This window comes from Sander vitreus, chromosome 4 (genome assembly GCF_031162955.1).
Source record: "Sander vitreus isolate 19-12246 chromosome 4, sanVit1, whole genome shotgun sequence".
NCBI classification, from domain to species: domain Eukaryota; kingdom Metazoa; phylum Chordata; class Actinopteri; order Perciformes; family Percidae; genus Sander; species Sander vitreus.
Genome location: NC_135858.1, coordinates 31,173,110 through 31,192,876, shown reverse-complemented (window position 1 = coordinate 31,192,876; position 19,767 = coordinate 31,173,110). Strand labels below are relative to the sequence as shown.

Below are 19,767 nucleotides of genomic sequence, written 5' to 3'. Positions count from 1 at the left end.
AAACATTGACCAAACATATAGTCGCGCTGACTCGCGCACCTACACGCGCAAACTCAAGCCAGAGCAAGCGCTGCTCAGAGCTCAGAGATGTTCTAGAATGTCCATATTTTACGATGCTAAAACTACTGTTTATTTACATGAAGTCTGGTGGGTTTAGCGAACGCAATTTTGCGGACTTTTTTATCTTTAAAAAAAGGACCTTACTCTTTAACAGAAATATCAACCTCCTTAGAAATCCTTTCCATAATGTTGTCAGACACTTAGAATGTTAATCTGAGTCTGTCAGCGGCAAAACAGGCACTTTTATGAACGTAAAAACAAGCTGGACAATTGACGTCCTATTAACTTACACTGTAGCTTGTTTCGCCGTTGCCGACGGCGATCTCGTTTAATACTGGACCAATGCCAAAGGAAAATATTTCCTCAATAGTTTTAAGTGTATCTGATACTCAATGAGCTGTTGCAGAAACAAGCTGAGCGTGAAGCAATAAAGCAAAAGCTGTCAGATAAACGTAGTGCAGTAAACATTACAACATTTTCCTCAGAGGTGTAGTGGAGTACAAGTATGAAGTAGCAGCAGGGGCGATTCTAGGATCAGACCTTTAGGGGGGCTCAGCCCCTAATGAGAACGTGAAACGGATACAGTGCATGCAAAAGTGTTAATCTGCGCCATGAAATTACCAACTTCTTCACAACCGCACTCCTGCTCTCCCTCTGACAGATAAGACTCAGCCAAAGGCGTGAGTCTGGCACAACCACCTCAACCAGAATCTAAGCTACTGGGTTAAGCAATCCCACTTACAAATACGAATATATATTTCTACTGGTATGCTTCCTAGTGACATTAATGCAAAAATATGAAGAAAAAACTATTCAACCTGTGTGTGCATGGTTAAAATTCTGAAGTGCAAAATAGTTCAGGCTACAGCACAAATACAGTATTTCCATCCATAGATAAGAATAATCAAGTCTTACCTCTGAATTTCTCTTCAAAGTGCACCAGATTGATGCATTTTACATTAAACAACATTAAAATAGACTAAATGTTCTTACAGGGGAGCATGCCCATGGACCCCCCCTAGGGGAGCTTGTGCCCCAGTGCAGCTCTAGGTCTAGTGACGACCCTGGGGCAGTGTCCCCGTTTTAAGTTTTACGAAGATAAAAACATTACCCTTTTTGGAGGTATTTACGCTTCTGAGCCGAAAATGTCCCCGGATTTTGTCTCAGAAATCTGGTCACCTTAGTCTAGTAACCATGCTAGGAAAATACATCACAGACAACATACAGTATATGATCAATACTTACTCTTTATTGCTCTTGTAGGAATCCAGTAGTGCCACTGTTTAGGGTGTCTGTCGCCTACAAACGCATGCTAGCTGCACCGAACAGTCTGGTCAGGCACTGAGCTGTCACTCAAGTGCACCCAAAAACTCGTTAGCCAATGGGGACGCACCCTGAAAAACCCATGCAAGAGGTTTGTGTCAGAACTGCAAACAAAAAGTCGGGGAGGTGCAAACCGCAAAGCTGACATAGAGAGCAAAACACTGATCAGGGAGAAAGAAGCAGGGGGAACTGTAACAGAAGGACATATTACCAAACAAGTAAAAGACCAATAGTTGATGATTTCACAAACAATTAGTGAAGTTTGGTTTGAATATATTGCCACGAATCTTATTCCATAGTACAGTAAATTCCAAAGCTATTGTTCTTGTAAAGCTTGCCATATATTTTTGCACATACCTTACATTCATCTGATGCAACTTAACAGTGGTCTCAGTGAACATCTTTACTGTAGCTTTAAAGGGTCCTTTCACCCAAATAAAAACTCACCTTTAGTGTACGTAGCCATCTAGCTTCATTTGATGACGTTGAGATCTACAGTATCTCTAAGATTTCTGCCTCCACATGAAATTAATAGAATGGAATTACATTTGTGATGCTCAAAGCCTAAATTGACACTAATTTCAACAGAAAGTCTGGATAATCTAGTGACTTCACTGTGAAAACTATCCATCTTAGAGGGTCATGGGGGACTGAGAGGTAGGGTACACCCTGGGCCAGTGACACAGAGAGACAGACAACCATTCATGGTACGGGCCGGAGAAACACGCATTTCTTTAAACCAATCACAATCGTCTCGGCAGTGCTAAGCGCCAGACGGTGCCTCTGCAAAATAGCCTCAGGAAGGAAGTTGTTTTGGCGGAACATGTGTACGTTCAAAAGTTGTTTTTGGTCGTGCAACAGAAAACTCAGATTGGACAGATAGTCTAGCTAGCTGTCTGGATTTACCCTGCAGAGATCTGAGGAGCAGTTAACCGTAGTCCTCAGAAATCCACCGGAGTTTAGAACGCCAACACAAAGAAAGAGGAAGGTGACGGGACATCCTGCTGAAAATATGGGACACGGTGGCACCGTAGCAATCCTGGAAATTAAACATTGTCGATATAGACTAGCTGTGAGGCAACAGTGCTAACCACTGCACCCCCCATGATGCCACAGATATTCCAATTGTTTATTTATTTCACGTAATTTGGGTGACTGGACACTTTAAGTCAAGTTCTGGTACCCCTACTCCTTTTTTTTTTTTTAGTGTAGTAGTTCTCCAGACCTGGATAAAAAGCTAAGGGAAGCTAAAGGCAAACAGCAGAAACTCCATCTTCTCAAATTCAGGTTTGTTGCTTTGAAGATTCTTTTCAAACTTCATAACAGCATGAAACTCAGCTGGTCCTGTAATACTGAGCTCTGCTTCAATCAGCTCTGTGCACAAACCCCAGCTTTGTTTGACTCTGCTTCTCTCTGCTGGCAATAAGGAAAAGTGCAGGAATGTGCATGTTTCATGAACAAACAGTGCTATTGTATATGTATATTGTATGGCAGCTAAAGGGGTGCCTTTATGGAACTGTTGAAGTTAGGCACTGCAAACTGGTGCATAGCATGTAAGTTTGAAAAAAATTGTTAAAAATAATGTAATGAACAAATAAAGAATTGTGTGGTCAACATTTTTTACTGTGACTTATTATGCCCCATTAATGATGTATGCAGCTTCAGTAAATAAACTAAACAGAAGTGAAGCTAAAGGGCGCCTGGTTAGCTCACCTGGTAGAGCGCGCGCCCATAGAGGTTCATGCCTCGACCCAGCAGCCGCAGGCTTGACTCCGACCTGTGGCCCTTTGCTGCATATCATTTCCCCTCTTTCTCCCCTTTCATGTCTTCATCTGTCCTATACAAATAAACAGTCCTTCCGGAAAAATGCGAGAGTTTTTTTGTGATTGTTGCGGGCAAAAAAATCCTTCATTATGCGGCACGTTTTCTTAAAAAATGTGATGGAATATGCCGGATATTTATGCAGTTTTATGCTATGAAATTGCGGGAACTTGCAAAAACTGCGGTTTCATCGTGGCTTCATCGCGGGATTTGCGGCTTTTCGATGATGTTTACGTCGCGTAATTACGTCACTTCATAACGTTCCCATGTCAACAGGGAAAATGGCTGTTCTTGTGTGACGTAAACGCAACATTTTTCAACTTTCTGCTAAGATATATGGGACTTTTTTGCAACGAAAATGCGGGGATTATGAAATCATGCAAGCCCCGCATATTTTGCGCGGAAATCGGCAATTTATGCGGCGAAGGTGCGGCGTATTTGAAAACCCCGCATAAATATGCGGACTTTGGCTGATTATGCATTGATGTCTGCATGTCTGCTTTCCCTTTCTGCTTGGTTCTTTCAGGTTCTCATAGGCCGTGGAGCCTTTTTGATGTTTAGCATTAAGATCATTAGTTCCTAACCTCAGAAAGCCTGTGTACTGGTAGATGGTAGTCTATATACACAACGTTCCACTTCCGGGATTGCTCCGGTGCCGCCAGAAATTCCGCCGGATGTCCCTCATTTCGGCCGGATGTTCCTTCACCTTCCTCTTCCTTTGTGTTGGCGTTCTAAACTCCGGTGGATTTCTGAGGACTACGGTTAACTGCTCCTCAGATCTCTGCAGGGTAAATCCAGACAGCTAGCTAGACGATCTGTCCAATCTGAGTTTTCTGTTGCACGACTAAAACAACTTTTGAACGTACACGTTCAACCAAAACAACTTCCTTCCCGAGGCTATTTTGCAGAGGCACCATTGCTCCGTGCGGAGCTTAACAACGCCCAAGACGATTGTGATTGGTTGAAAGAAATGCCAATAAACCAGAGCACCTTTTTCTCCCATCCCAGAATGCTGTGTGGACTAGCCAGACCCTCCTCCGCAGCGCCGTAGAGCAAAGTCTGGCAATCCGAGGCTAGGTAGATGGCAAGTCTCTCAGAGCTGTAAGCGTATGCAGAATCCCTCATCTCTCAAGACAACATTGATGCCTCACCTTGACTTATTATAGCATCTTTCAAATTATTCTGATGCATACGGATGTTTGTAGAAAACGGAAACAATGCAGTTAAAACACTAGCTAGGTGCATTGCTGTCTGCCACAGTGTCTTATTTATACTACAACTCCTAGGAGTTGCCAGAGTCAAACGTTTCTATATTCTATACACAGGGACGTTAAAGACTTAAAGCTTTAACACCCCTTAAAGCTTCAGCGCGTAACTTTTTGATATTAATGAACGTCCGTTACATTTAAGCCGTTGCCAAATGAGTTGATAAAAAGCTAATTAAGACTATCAGCTCCACACAACTCTCTCTGTATTTCTCAGTATGGCTATGTTCAGAAGATTGTGTCGTCCGGCGACTTCCGCGCGCAGAAGCTCGAGTGAAGATAATCACCTCTTCTAAGGGCTCCTGCACACTGCCTGCGTGGCGTGAGCGTGGCGTTTATGTTGCGTGGCAGCCGCGTGGCGTTTTCTGTCTCTGTCTGTACACATGTACAGTATGTTTCCCATTGATAAAATGAAATAATACTAATTGCCTATGACAAAACATGCACATGTAGGCTATATATTGTAAACCTACCATTACAATAAATAGCTGTGGCAACTGCGTCCCATGCCTTCTCCTTTTTACGTACATCTTTAAAACAAGGATCCTGTGGATCGTACAGTTCTGTTTCTTCACCTCTTCAATTAACCTGCCGTCGTTCATCGTTGCAAACTCAAAGTGTAGACTTGAAAGTGTCCAGTTTCAACAAGGAAAAAAGTCACGTGATTTGGATCACCCTTGTTTCGACATATGGAGAGAGAGTTGTGGAAATGTACTGCACTCAAGCAGTAGTATACTTCATGTTTAACATGAATATATACTGATTTGATTACAGCAAAGACAACGTGGCAAAATAGACCACAGAATATTTCGTTTTGTATTGACAGGTGCAATATTTGAAAATCGCTAATTATTTATTATAATTTATATATATATTTATATCTGCATTTATGTCAAAACCTAGAGACTTTCAAACTTTGAGACGTGCGTGTCACGCAGGCAGTGTGCAAGCTCTAACCTGTTAACATGGGAGCCAAAATAAAAACTGACACGCCACACAGCCGGTGTGCAGGAGCCCTAAGGGGGGGCCATCATGTTTTTTTAATCCTCCGTGTCCTCCTTGGCTACTAGTTGAGGATGGGTGGGGGTGGTGGACAATCACGGAAGGCTTGTATCATGTGGACGCGCCGACAGATTTGTTGTCATTACTTAGAATTCCTCATGGGGTGGGGCGCCTGGGTAGCTCACCTGGTGGAGCGCGCGCCCCACGTACAGAGGCTTGGTCCTCGCTGCAGCGGCCGCTGGTTCGACTCCGACCTGCATGTCATTCCCCCTCTCTCTCCCCTGACAAATCTAAGCTGTCCTGTCAAATAAAGGCCTAAAAATGCCGCCCCAAAAATAAAATAAAAAAAGAATTCCTCATGGCGGAGACAGAAACTACGCACTATAGCTTTAAAGGAAAAGACTCGAGGAATAGCCGCAGTTTTCTTTTAACTTTTTGTTAAACACAAAGCGCCATCTAGTGGAATTAAAATAATAAGGAAAATGGTTCACGAAGCTTCATTAGGCCATCACTACCCCACAAGACTCTAAGGGTCTATGTCATATCTTAAAGTGGGACTTTTTTTTTCAACCCATTTCCCCATGCATTTGTGTCTAATAGACTGATGTGACCAAAAATCTTTGATTTCGGTCCAGTATTGAGCGAGATCGCAATGACGGTCCGACGTGAACTGAGCTGTAATGTAACCTGATGGGGCAATTGTGCACCCTAGATTTTTGTCCACTAAAAGTGATTTTGTTTTTACCACCGACAGGCTCAGATTGTTACTAAAAGTGTCTGACAGCATTATCGATCTCAGGAGGTGACTTCTCGTCCAAAGACAGCGGTGTGGAGAGTGAAATGGAGTCGGGGAAAAAGGCATTCTGGGAGTCTGTTCCAGTGTAGAAACATGCTCTGCCTCTCTAGTGTTATGGACAACTTTGCAAGTGTTTTAGTTTAACAAAATAACTCACCACAGTATGAAAGTGTTAAATTTTTTTTAATATCTTAAAAAAGGTCAGTTTTTAAAACAGGAACAAAATCAAAAAAAAAAAAGATACAGAACATTTAAAAGATAGATAAGTTAAAAGCAAATCATTTCCAAAAGTATATTCACAAAATCTAAATATATGATTAGTGCCAATACGACACAGCAGGTAAACCGTGTGTTGTCCACTGTTTCATCACTAATCCCTATAGAAAGGTCAAAATCAGCAAGAAAAGCCAATGCAAACCGGCTCAATATATGAACAAAAAAATGCTGCCAGAAAATGAAGAGGCATGAAAAGAGTCAGAAGGACTTACACCTACAAACGTACAATGAACTGGCCCTAAACAGCCGAGAGAAAGAAAAAAATAAAAATAAAAATCAAACAGTAGGTTCGGTCATCTGTCAATGCATTAAATACAACAGCAGACCAGCAGGTCTTTTCATTAGTTAGCACTTTTGTAGCTCACTTGCATCTGTTGTGACTGACATAACTGGCCCGCCCTTCACCATCAGTCTGAATACTCCAAAACACATTCTACATGTAGATACACTGCTGTATACAGCGCGGCAAAACTATTTGAAGCAACAATGCCCCTTGTGTAGAGGTTGTTGAAAGGCATTCTGGGAAATAAAATCCTTCTAACTAAAGTAGACAAGGCAGGTTGAAGGAACGTTGGTACGTAAAGGCTTCATGATAAAACAACTGGTGGAAGTGTGTCGGAGACGATCAGAGTGAATGTCAGCCAGTATATTGGACTACATAATCATTTTAGAAAATCATAGTCATTTTAGCAGTGCACAATAACAGGCGTGCATTAACCCTTGTGTTGCCTTTCTGTCGACCATTACCTTGTTGTCCTTCGGGGGACAAAATTGAAAATGAACTTTTTTTGGCGCTTTTATTTGATGAAAGACGTTTTTTGTCCCTCTTTTTAACTTTTTTTATTTTAGTTTATTTTTTAATATTCATGGTCAATAAACCTAATTTAAATGACACCATACCTAATTTTTGAGATTGAAAAAAAGAAATTATGAATTATTTCGACTAATAGTTAAGATCAGAGGATGCTGAGTGAATCACAGGCAGGTTTATGTCAAACATTAGGACTAGGCAATAATTCAATATGATAATTTATCATCTTTCAATGGAATCATGATGAAATCACATATCCAGATATGGTGACACACAGTAACGTGGTCTACATTGATAATAACGAGCACATGCTAAGTCAAATATATATTGAAATGTTACGGCAATCATTTCCAAAATTCATGTTTCATGTTTTTAACTAATGAAATATTCTGCGTTTCGCCATTCCAAAAATTTTTTTTTTTTAAAGTTTGCTCTGCCGCACACAAAGGGAGGCAGCACCTGTATTAACGGTATCTAACAGCACCATCAATTACTTTTACATGACTTTTTTTTTTTTTTATCTATTTCCGCTCTAACACCATTGCAGTAAATAACTTGTCGTTCTAAAAAAAAGTTCATATGGACTCAATAAAAAAAAGAAAGAAAGAGTCATTTAATCGGATGAATCATGACTATAACGATGAATATTCAAATTTGAGGGTGTGATTTGTCATCACCACTGTCCTGAAAAGTGACTATGATCATGTGATTATTAGGCGCTTATGAAATAAAAGCCGACTTATGATAAAGGGCACTCAAAATGTCTGTAGTAGAATAAAAAAACTCCCATAAAAAAAATAAAAAATAACAGTGCAGGGAAATAACATTCCCTCATACAGGACGTGAGTTTCAACAATTTCTTCAATTATAATTATGTCAGTGAACCAAATTGTTGGTTCATTTAGATATTTTACACAATTCATTCATATGCTTATTCATGTGGAAATGTATTTTGTATTACTCAATACAAGACACTAGGGCTTTCTGTGCTTTGTAGGCCAGTGGCTTCAGAAATCAGGAAGCACAAACAACAGCTATGGCTTCTTTGACTTTGGTTTTTTGTGTGCGTCACTGTTACTGGGCAGCACTGTCTGCTTAGTTTGCACAACTGGTCACTGTTGTGATGTCTTCATTTATACACTATACATGGCTTGCGTTTCCTAAACACAAAGCAAGCTAAAGGGCAGAAAGTCGGGCTGCAGCAGCACATTGTTCTGCTGATAAGAGGCTGCCACTGATCATGAATCACGTATTGTACGTACCATCACCTAATCGCTGAGGATTACTATAATCAATAAAAACGTATTTATATTTTGTTATAGTAAATGTTAGTGTCTTGTGAGAAAACAGCTTAAACTCCCCTTCAACATGTTCAGTTTATACTTAGATGGGTGCCTTTCAAAACCACGGCAGTCTCCATGCCAGGGCGCCCTGTTTGAAACTCTGTGTAGTATTCTCTGGATGCTGAGGGGCTCTGGGGTTGATCTAATGAATCCCGTTGATGATGTGCAGCGGCTCCTGTTCACGGTTGTGCAGGGTGGGCACCTCCTCGTCCCGCAGCCGAGCGTTCTTCCTGATCTCCTCCAGGGAGTAGTCCTGCACCAGACTGCCGTTCTCAAACACCGTCACCAGCAGGTCCTGGAGAGCCCAGTGCCACAAAGAGATGTCATTAAGTACACGAGGATGACGTTTGAAGGTATAGTAAGTGATGTTAATCCAATACACTTAGTGGCGCACGATATATCGGCCGATATGGTCATTTTTTTACACATCGGTATCGTTCCGATGTCAAAATAGGGCCGATGTGAATCATTCCTGTGTATTTGACGTGTGTGTAGGCTTAGATGTGAGTGTGTGAGAATTTAGATCTAAATCTGACCTGTGGAGGGCAGTAATACGCTTAACAGCGTCTATACTGCCGAAATCCTACAAGAAGAAGAAGAAGAAGAAGAAGAAGAAGAAGAAGAAGAAGAAGAAGAAGAAGCAGCAGCGAGTGTGGGGGCGGGGATGTTTGTTTTTGTGCGTATTATTACAGACGGAATCTGCGGCGAAGTGGTACAAAAAAAAAATATCTACCAGGAAATTTCGTAGACCACCGGCCCTCGGGGGGCGGGGAAGAGATGAATGTTTAAAAATAAGAGGTTGCTGCGGCCCGCCGTACAGGTTAGTTTGAGTGGGCGATCACGGGGGGGGACATCCTCAGCGGTGAAACGCAAACGGGGGCTGGAGTATAGCCTAGCTAGGTGGAAAGCTAAAGCTAGCCGGCCACCTGTTCCATCAATCCTGCTTGCAAGTGTCCGCTCATTAGACAAAAACTGGACTACATCCAACTTCAACGAAACTCCCAACGCGAGTTCAGAGACTGCTGTGTTTTTGTTGTTGTGGAAACATGGCTGAACAACAGTGTACCGGACTATCTAGCTACCAGGCCTGCTGCTCTGTCGCCAGGTAAGACTAGCCAGTGGAGGTGGGCTGTGTTAACACGGACTGGTGCAGAAATGGGGTGCTTGTATCCAACTAACTGCTACGTGCTGGTGGAGTTTGTGACTGTTAATATGCCGACCATTCTACATTCCACGCTAATTTACGGCTGTGTTTATACTCAGTGTTTACAGCCCACCAAGCGCTAATGCTAGGAGCTATGTGTTAGCTGAACTTTACGGAGCCTATAATGTGTGTGCACTAGCTAAATGTAGCCTGTTTCGTATGTCGTTTTTATAGATTTTAAATGTGTAACCACTAGAGCCACGGTGAAACATTGTTTCGTGTATATGGTTGAAATGACACTGGCCTACTACTAGAGATGCACCAATTGACCGGCCGGTGACCGGAATTGGCCTATTTTCAGGTCATTGGCCATGACCGGCGACCTGCCGGTCAGACTGACATATGCCGATTTTATGCCGGTCAAATGCACTCGGGCGCCGCATGATTTACATCGTTCAACAGCAACATCACACGTGCACATGCAGGGTTTTCGCTGTATGCATGTAGCAGCGGCGCACTGCCGCTCAATCAGCTGTTTATGAAATGTCATAAAGTCGTAATTATACAGGGCTCGAACAGTCAGCTGCTCTCTCTCCCCTCCGAGGCTGAAAAACTGGAACATGAAAACCGCACTCGCGGGTCCCGTGAAATATGACAGCTACAGTTTATCGGAAAATAGCGTTGGGCACACTGACTTTGATGATTTTATCAGACCCCAGATGAGACAAGAAGCTAACGTTAGCAAACGCTGTGTGGTCCCTCTGCCTCTGACGGCCCGCTGGCCGCTGTAGGAGACAAAAAAAAAAGAGACGCTGTATTCCTCCGACACGCTGTATTAACGTTACTGTTTAAAACGCTTTCCAGTTAGTGGGGGTGCATACCGCTTAAAACCAAAACATAGAAATCTTTAAAAGAGTTTAGTTTTGATGTTAAACTGTGTGTAAAATGAGCGGTGACGTTAAATCATCCGTTTCAGGTAACGGCACTCTAGGATACCGTCTATTTGCTGGATTGTTCCGAGGTAACCATCGGCAACGGTCGTGTTCACATTTATGCGCAATGACACATAAAGCAAAATTGCTAAAAAAGGAACTACACGCTGTTTAGGTAACGTTACTGTTGACATTCAAACAGGCCTGTGTGTGTGTGTTTTGAGAAATATCTATATACTGCATTAAGGCTATATTTATTTTATTTTTATTTGTTATTTTTATATTATTTTATTGCCATTACCTGTTTTCCCTGTTTTCATACATACAGAAGTTTAGTTTGCTAAATATATCACATTTGTTTAGTTGGATATTGGATGTGAAAAGAAGGAAATGGTTCTTCCATAACATTGCACTTTAGATGTGTGTTGATTTCCCACACCAGGAGTAATTTATATAGTTGTATTTTATACTTCCAGCCTTTGACCCCCCCTCCATTTCCAAAGTGTGTGCAGCAGTTCTCATTAAGTTTGAGCCTTTATCCCTCTCGGCCCTTACTGATAATGTTACACATTTAAAACCTTCAATTTGTCCTACTGATATTGTACCACCTCGTCTTTTTAAAGAGGTATGGCACACTATTGGACCAAACATCCAAGCAATTATTAACAGTAGTCTTACTTCTGGTCATGTGCCACTTTGTTTTAAAGAGGCAGTGGTGCAGCCTCTTATCAAAAAGCCAAATCTGGAAACCTTAGTTCTTGAAAACTATCGTCTGATCTCTAAACTTTAAATTTTAGAAAAGGCAGTTCTCGTGCAGCTACAATCTTTCTTAGATCTGCATAATATCCTTGAGGTGTTCCAGTCTGGCTTTAAAGCATTTCATAGCACAGAGTCTGCACTTATAAAAGTTTTTAATGATCTTTTAATCTCAACAGACTCTGGAGATTCTGCAATACTTATGCTTTTAGACCTCACAGCAGCATTCGACACTGTTGACCAGTGTTCTTATCTCTCGTCTCGAGCACAGTGTGGGGATTAAAGGCACGGCACTCGAATGGTTTAGATCATTTTTATCAGAGAGAGTGTTCAAAGTTAGCTTTGGTGGCTCTACTTCACCAGCAGCACCGCTGACGTGGAGTTCCTCAGGGTTCTATTTTGGGGCCGATTCTCTTCTCCCTGTATTTGCTTCCCCTTGGTTCCATCTTAAAGAAGCATAACATCAGCTTCCATTTCTATGCAGATGACTCACAGATCTACTTACCTATAAAAAGTAAGGGTGATAATTCCCTAAAAAGACTGCTTGATTGTTTTTCTGACATAAAAGCCTGGATGGCCTTAAACTTTTTACATTTTAATGAAAGTAAAACCGAAGTCATGATATTTAGACCCAGTAGTGCTCCTGGTGCCTCCCAACTGGACCTGGGTCCTCTGACACCCTATGTCAAGTCCATGGTAACTAACCTTGGTGTTAAAATGGACAGTGAGTTTCAACTAGAGAAGCAGATCAATTCTGTTGTAAAAGCTAGTTTCTTTCAACTCAGGCTGCTTACCAAACTGAAGCCATTTTTATCTTTCACTGATTTTGAGAGGGTTATACATGCTTTTATTACAACTCGCCTGGATTACTGTAATGCTTTATATGTAGGTATTAACCAGGCCTCCCTCTCAAGATTACAAATGGTTCAAAATGCTGCCGCTCGGCTCCTTACCGGAACTCGGAAATGAGATCACATTACACCTGTTCTTGCCTCCCTTCACTGGTTACTGGTTAGCTTTAGAATACATTTTAAGATTCTGTTGTTTGTTTTGAAATCTCTTTATGGTCAAGCCCCAGCGTATATCGTTGAACTATTAAAGCTGCACGCTCCTCTGAGGTCGTTAAGGTCTGCTGACCAGCTACTCCTTGTTGTCCCTAGAACGCGGCTCAAAAATAGGGGAGATCGAGCGTTCTCAGTCGTGGCCCCAAGGCTTTGGAATGAATTGCCTCTGAATGTCAGATTGGCCCCCAGCCTTCACATTTTTAAATCACGACTTAAAACTCACTTTTATTTATTGGCCTTCAAACCTGCTTGAGAGTTGTATTTTGTATTCTGCATTTTATTTTTCTAGTCTGTTATTCGTTTTAAATGTTTGTTTTGTTACTCGCGTGTTTATAATCATGTCAATGTCCAGCACTTTGGTCAACCTGGTTTTAAATGTGCTTTACAAATAAAGTTGGATTGGAATTTGGCATTTAGTTTAAAGTGCCCATATTATGCTCATTTTCAGGTTCATAATTGTATTTTAAGGTTGTACCAGAATAGGTTTACATGGTTTCATTTTCAAAAAACACCATATTTTTGTTGTATTGCACAGCTCTCTCTCACTGCTGCAGATCCTCTTTTCAGCTGGTCTCTGTTTTAGCTACAGAGTGAGACCTCTTTTCTTCTTCTGTACTATCTTTGATTGCACTCGCACATGCGCAGTAGCTCAGATGTAGATCAACATAGACAGTAAAAGAGAGGCTGTTTTTACAACTTCGGTCAGTTACAAGGCAGGATTAGCTGGGAGACTTCTAAATGAGGGCGCACATGTAAGTAGTTCTTTTGTAGATTATGGTGAAATTTGTGTGTGTTGTAGCAGTGCTTTGCTATTGAGAACAAGATAGCATGCTAGCGTTAGCATTAGAATGCTAACGCTAAGGCTACGAGCTAATGGTTGAGGTTAGCCAGCTCGTTTCGGCCGATTTTGAACAGCTCACCCGGAGACTGAAGGCAGGACACATTCAGAAACCGTATCTCACTCAAAACAGCATGGATGGATTTTTTTCAAAGTTTGCATGTGTGTGGAAACACCAGAGACACAAAAGAACACCCCAAATCCCAGAAAAAGTGTTTTCTTCATAATATGGGCACTTTAAAATGTGCCTTGTGTGCTCTTCAGGACATTTATATGGAATGAGAAAGAAGTCCTCGAATCCGCTTATCTCTGCTGGGCTGAAATGTCCAAATCTTTATTGGTACTATTTAGCAACACAAATGAGAACTATAATATTCTATTTTTCTTCTGGAGATGCTCTGTCATGGATGGACATAGTCAGTCAGGTTCCTTTAAAAAGGTACCATTGCATTTGTACCTGTATTCAACCAAGCTAGAGTATTTAATCTCGGCCTCTGCTGCACAGATTTTGATAGTTTTTTTTTGTCTGTTGTGATTCCCCCAACTTTATGAAAAGAAAATACTGCGGAACATTTGTGGAAAAACCACTAAACCCACAATATAAACACAACAACAGCTTTAAACTATAAGGAAAATGGAGTCGAATCAGCTGATCTTTCAATAACTGATCAAAGACATGTAATGAGAAATAGTATCACATGATCAACAGAATACAATTCAAAAATACTGTCTGGGCAATCGAAAATAAGACTCCTGTTCTCCTATGGAGCTGTCTACCAAGTGCACATTACACAATATTCCAATTAGCTAACACTTTTCAGAAGGACATGCCCTCATCCTGTGTCATGTATTATTTCACATTTAATGCCGAGAGAGAGAGAGAGAGAGAGAGAGAGAGAGAGAGAGAGAGAGAGAGAGAGAGAGAGAGAGAGAGACACACACACACACACACAGAGTACAAAATAAAAATGTTGGCACTAACCTCCTCAGGCTTGCCGGCCCCTCTCTCTATCGTCTCCAAGCAGCCATCAGAGTTTCTCCTCAGTGATAACTGACCCCGCTTTGAGCCCTTGGTTGGGTCGGTCACTGGCTGCTTGTACACGTCCATCTGGAAGAACACAGAACACAAGCAAAGCGGAGTTAAACTGTCTGCTCCAAATGCTCCTGAACAGTTTCTGTGAGGATTACTCACAGAGACCATACAAGAAAGTGTATTTGGTCTATTTATTCATTTTCTTCAAAATTTCTAATCAACATATTCATTACAGATGTGACAATTTATATCGGTAAAGCTGGAGTAGACGTTTTATTTTTGACTTTGTTGGTCAAAAATTCCATCATAACCTTTCAGCATATTGTAATTCAAGTGGTCTGAGAGAAAACTACAGTAGACCACTGCATCTCCTCTTTAGCTCTGTATTTTATTGTATGTAATCAAATGTAAATGTTTATATTTTTTATCTTTGGAGTGTAACGCTGCTTTTATCAAGTTAAAATATTTGTCAATCCACTGTGCTGTGAGGTTAAGCATACTCGCACCAGAGCTCATGAGTGTGTGTGGCCACGATAGATTTTGGGGAGAAAGACGTCGGCAAAATGACGGCGACTGGGCTGAGTGTAGGCTTCCAAACGGCTGGTCATTTAATGCGATGAACTCCATCGCCTTGTTAGTAATCCCTTGTTTGTTTATGTATGCACCAACCACCAAGGAAAATTCCACCTAAGTGTAACTTATCGTGGCAATAAACCCTTTTTCCGAGCCAGATTTAGCTTTGGCGCTGCCCCTGGAATATTGTATCCCTTTCTCAGAGCTGCGGTTATCAACGACTGAGTCTTGCTGGGGGCGGGGTATCTTTCTTTGACGCGGTGCGATACTCCCACACGGCTGACATTTTCTTTTACTGTACACAAACCACACGTGCGCACGGCACCCTTTGACCTCTTGTGTCATTCGCCAGCATCATGTCCAGTCACTGGCTTCTTCTCCAAACCAGCAGCTACAGTAGCAGCATATGCTAGCGGACTGTTGTCCGAGTGGGTAAATGCCTTCTTATTTACAGACAGGCCGATAGCAGTCAACGAGACGGCCGATACACATGTTTTGCCGATAAATCGGTGCATCTCTAATCTGTTATTGTCATGCTTTGCACTACAGAACTCTGTGTTTGCACAATAACAGTTATTATGGCAGATCAGAGTTGAAGCAGGATGCAGCTCTGCCAGGTCTACTTTACTTAAGTCTGACTAAGCCTCAGATCTACAAAAAGTCTGTACAAGTGCCCATTTAGCTGGATGATGACTACTGTTATTCAAGGGGGGATCCCACTTATACCATGGTCACGTGCCAAAGAACCAAAACTCTGAGGCCATTCATTTATATTTTCATGGGTTTTGCAACGAAAATCTAAATCTCATCCCATAACTCACACCTGAGGGTTTGACTCATACCTGCAAAAATCATTCTCGTCCTCTAAGGTTCTTATGCAATGCAAACATTGTTCACTGCTCCAGTACCTTAGATGCGTCCTGGCAACCGCATACATTTATAGTCTGCTCAGCTCAGCGACGCCTTCAGCTCAGACAGCTACGAGCCAAACGTTAGCCAGCTAACGCTATGCTAGCAAGACTCAATAAATCAGTAAATATCATGTGACAGTATGTTTATCATCAACAAGACAAGCTAGCTTTCAGCCATGACACTGTCCCCAAATCAGCATCAAGATTTTTAGGAACAAATGATTCTCCATGTGTACCGCAGCCTGAAGTAGCGATCTGACCAGCAAACGGGATGAGAGGTGATCGCTGTGAAACAAAGTCAGTTCAGAGAGACGTAGAGTGTAGTGTAGCTTACTTCTTGCAGCTCGTGCGGTGTTCAGACGACGAGGCACGGAAGGACTACACTCCCATTCTTTCTTTTAACGTAGCGCATTCATTTAGAACAGTAAACAGTCAGTTTCACCGGAACTCCTTAGTAGTAGGGGTGTAAATCACACGTTTTATTACGATATTATTCAGATTCTTAGGACAACAATACAATATGTACTAATATCACAAAGTCTGCCACGATACGATGCCGATGCGATTCAGTTCAGGGGCCTGCAACCGAGACGATGCTTAAGCCAATTTAAAGCTATAGTGCGTGGTTTCTGTCGCCCCCATGAGGAATTCTAAGTAATGACAACAAAACTGTAGGCACGTCCACATGATACAAGCCTTCCATGACCGAGCACCACCCCCACACAGTTGCTGGTAACCAAGGAGGACACGGAGGATTAAAAAACATGGACTCTTCAGAAGAGGTCATTATCTTCACTTGAGTTTCTGCACGCAAAAGTCGCCTGACGACACAATCTTCTGAACATATATTGAAGCCATATTGAGAAACACAGAGAGAGCTGTGTGGAGCTGATAGTCTTAATTAGCTTTGTAGCAACTCATTTGGCAATGGCTTGAATGTAACGGACGTTCATCAATATCACTAAAGCTTTAACACACAGTTCCATTTATATCAACTCACAAAAAGCAACAAAAATATAATTTGACAATATCATTACGGAGCTCTTCTAGACATTTAAATTAAAAACAATCTATCCTTTTAAAAAAAGAATAAATGTAAAGTGGGAATTTCAAAATAAAGGCACATCTTAAATAGGACGATGTACGCCAATATTTTCACTTTGTATAGATAATATTGGATCGTGAGGACTGACTCGATAGATCAATCCAGATTGATGTATTGTCACACCCCTACTTAGTGCTCCAAATCACTTTTTAATGGACACCCTGCAGCCAATCAGAATCGAGTATTCAGCCACGGTATGAATTAACAATAATCTGTTGATGTTAATCCATTAAAGTCAGTAAATGAAGTTTGAAGCACTCTTAAACAAGGTCATGTCCAGCAGGAAGCCTTCTACCTACCCCCTTGCCGTTGGTCTCCACGTAGCTGCACTTGAAGGCACAGTTGAGTGTATCTCGGTTGAGTTTCTGAAGCAGAGCGCTGCCACAACCAAAGAAGATGTTCTCAGCACTCCATCCTTCATCACTCAGCTTCTGAAGAATCTACAGGAAACAAAAGGACAGGAGGCTTTAAATGAATTCATTGATTTACCGGAGTTATAATTATAAACGTCTTGAGGCAAGACAGCGGAACATGAACTGTCTCGTAGTCGAGGCAACTGCACCTGTTTTTTAAAGGATAAGGTCGACTTTAATAATTGTTTGATGGACCATGACAAACACTCACTGCTGATATTTGGATATTCAGTAGAGCAATAAATCCTAAAAATGACCACCATTTTAATGCATCTCCAAAAAGGTAAATACAACATTTTATTTATAACAGTTTGGGCCATCATTCGGATGATTTAGATTTTACCTATCAACTTCTGTGCTGAGATCTGGGGATACAGTGACTAATCTCAGTCACAGTTCATCACTAAATGAGCAGACTGGTTTCAACCAACCCAATTTACCAAATGCTCTACGTCATTTACTTGGAAAGGACAACAAACTTGCTCTTCTATACTGTAAAGCTGTGGCTTTTTTTTATGAACGTGAAACAGTGACAATTGGTGTAGTCTTTGTCAGAGATCTCCAACAGGGGGTCTGGGACCCTTAGGGGGGTCCTTAAAGTTACTGAAGGGGGGCCTAAAGTTATTGTTTAATCTTTATATATATATATATATATATATATATACTCTATATATATATATATATATATATATATATATATATATATATATATATATACTATATATATCTCTTATATATAATTAGGATCCATAAATATTGGGACATCGACACAATTCTAATCTTTTTGGCTCTATACACCACCACAATGGAGTTGAAATGAAACGAACAAGATGTGCTTTAACTGCAGACTTTCAGCTTTAATTTGAGGGTATTTACATCCAAATCAGGTGAACGGTGTAGGAATTACAACAGTTTGTATATGTGCCTCCCACTTTTTAAGGGACCAAAAGTAATGGGACAGATTAACAATCATAAATCAAACTTTCACTTTTTAATACTTGGTTGCAAATCCTTTGCATTCAATTACAGCCTGAAGTCTGGAAGGCATAGACATCACCAGACGCTGGGTTTCATCCCTGGTGATGCTCTGCCAGGCCTCTACTGCAACTGTCTTCAGTTCCTGCTTGTTCTTGGGGCATTTTCCCTTCAGTTTTGTCTTCAGCAAGTGAAATGCATGCTCAATCGGATTCAGGTCAGGTGATTGACTTGGCCATTGCATAACATTCCACTTCTTTCCCTTAAAAAACTCTTTGGTTGCTTTCGCAGTATGCTTCGGGTCATTGTCCATCTGCACTGTGAAGCGCCGTCTAATGAGTTCTGAAGCATTTGGCTGAATATGAGCAGATAATATTGCCCGAAACACTTCAGAATTCATCCTGCTGCTTTTGTCAGCAGTCACATCATCAATAAATACAAGAGAACCAGTTCCATTGGCAGCCATACATGCCCACGCCATGACACTACCACCACCATACTTCACTGATGAGGTGGTATGCTTTGGATCATGAGCAGTTCCTTTCCTTCTCCATACTCTTCTCTTCCCATCACTCTGGTACAAGTTGATCTTTGTCTCATCTGTCCATAGGATGTTGTTCCAGAAATGTGAAGGCTTTTTTTTAGATGTTGTTTGGCAAACTCTAATCTGGCCTTCCTGTTTTTTGAGGCTCACCAATGGTTTACATCTTGTAGTGAACCCTCTGTATTCACTCTGGTGAAGTCTTCTCTGATTGTTGACTTTGACACACATACACCTACCTCCTGGAGAGTGTTCTTGATCTGGCCAACTGTTGTGAAGGGTGTTTTCTTCACCAGGGAAAGTATTCTTCGGTCATCCACCACAGTTGTTTTCCGTGGTCTTCCGGGTCTTTTGGTGTTGCTGAGCTCACCGGTGTGTTCTTTCTTTTTAAGAATGTTCCAAACAGTTGATTTGGCCACACCTAATGTTTTTGCTATCTCTCTGATGGGTTTGTTTAGATTTTTCAGCCTAATGATGGCTTGCTTCACTGATAGTGACAGCTCTTTGGATCACATATTGAGAGTTGACAGCAACAGATTCCAAATGCAAATAGCACACTTGAAATGAACTCTGGACCTTTTATCTGCTCCTTGTAAATGGGATAATGAGGGAATAACACACACCTGGCCATGGAACAGCTGAGCAGCCAATTGTCCCATTACCTTTGGTCCCTTAAAAAGTGGGAGGCACATATACAAACTGTTGTAATTCCTACACCGTTCACCTGATTTGGATGTAAATACCCTCACATTAAAGCTGAAAGTCTACAGTTAAAGCACATTTTG

General features: G+C 41.4%; 1 protein-coding gene across 1 annotated transcript in view; it reads right to left on the bottom strand.

Moving 5' to 3' along the window:
• Positions 1-8,157: 8,157 nt before the first annotated feature.
• The window catches only part of nampt2 (nicotinamide phosphoribosyltransferase 2), a 30,756-nt gene continuing 19,146 nt past the window's right edge, over positions 8,158-19,767 (bottom strand). The window contains exons 9-11 of the mRNA XM_078249319.1: positions 17,353-17,493; positions 14,414-14,539; positions 8,158-8,992 (exon numbers count right to left, since the gene is read on the bottom strand). Of these exons, the coding sequence (XP_078105445.1) occupies positions 8,840-8,992; positions 14,414-14,539; positions 17,353-17,493 (420 nt within the window). The 3' untranslated portion in view covers positions 8,158-8,839. The remainder of the gene's footprint in view (positions 8,993-14,413; positions 14,540-17,352; positions 17,494-19,767) is intronic.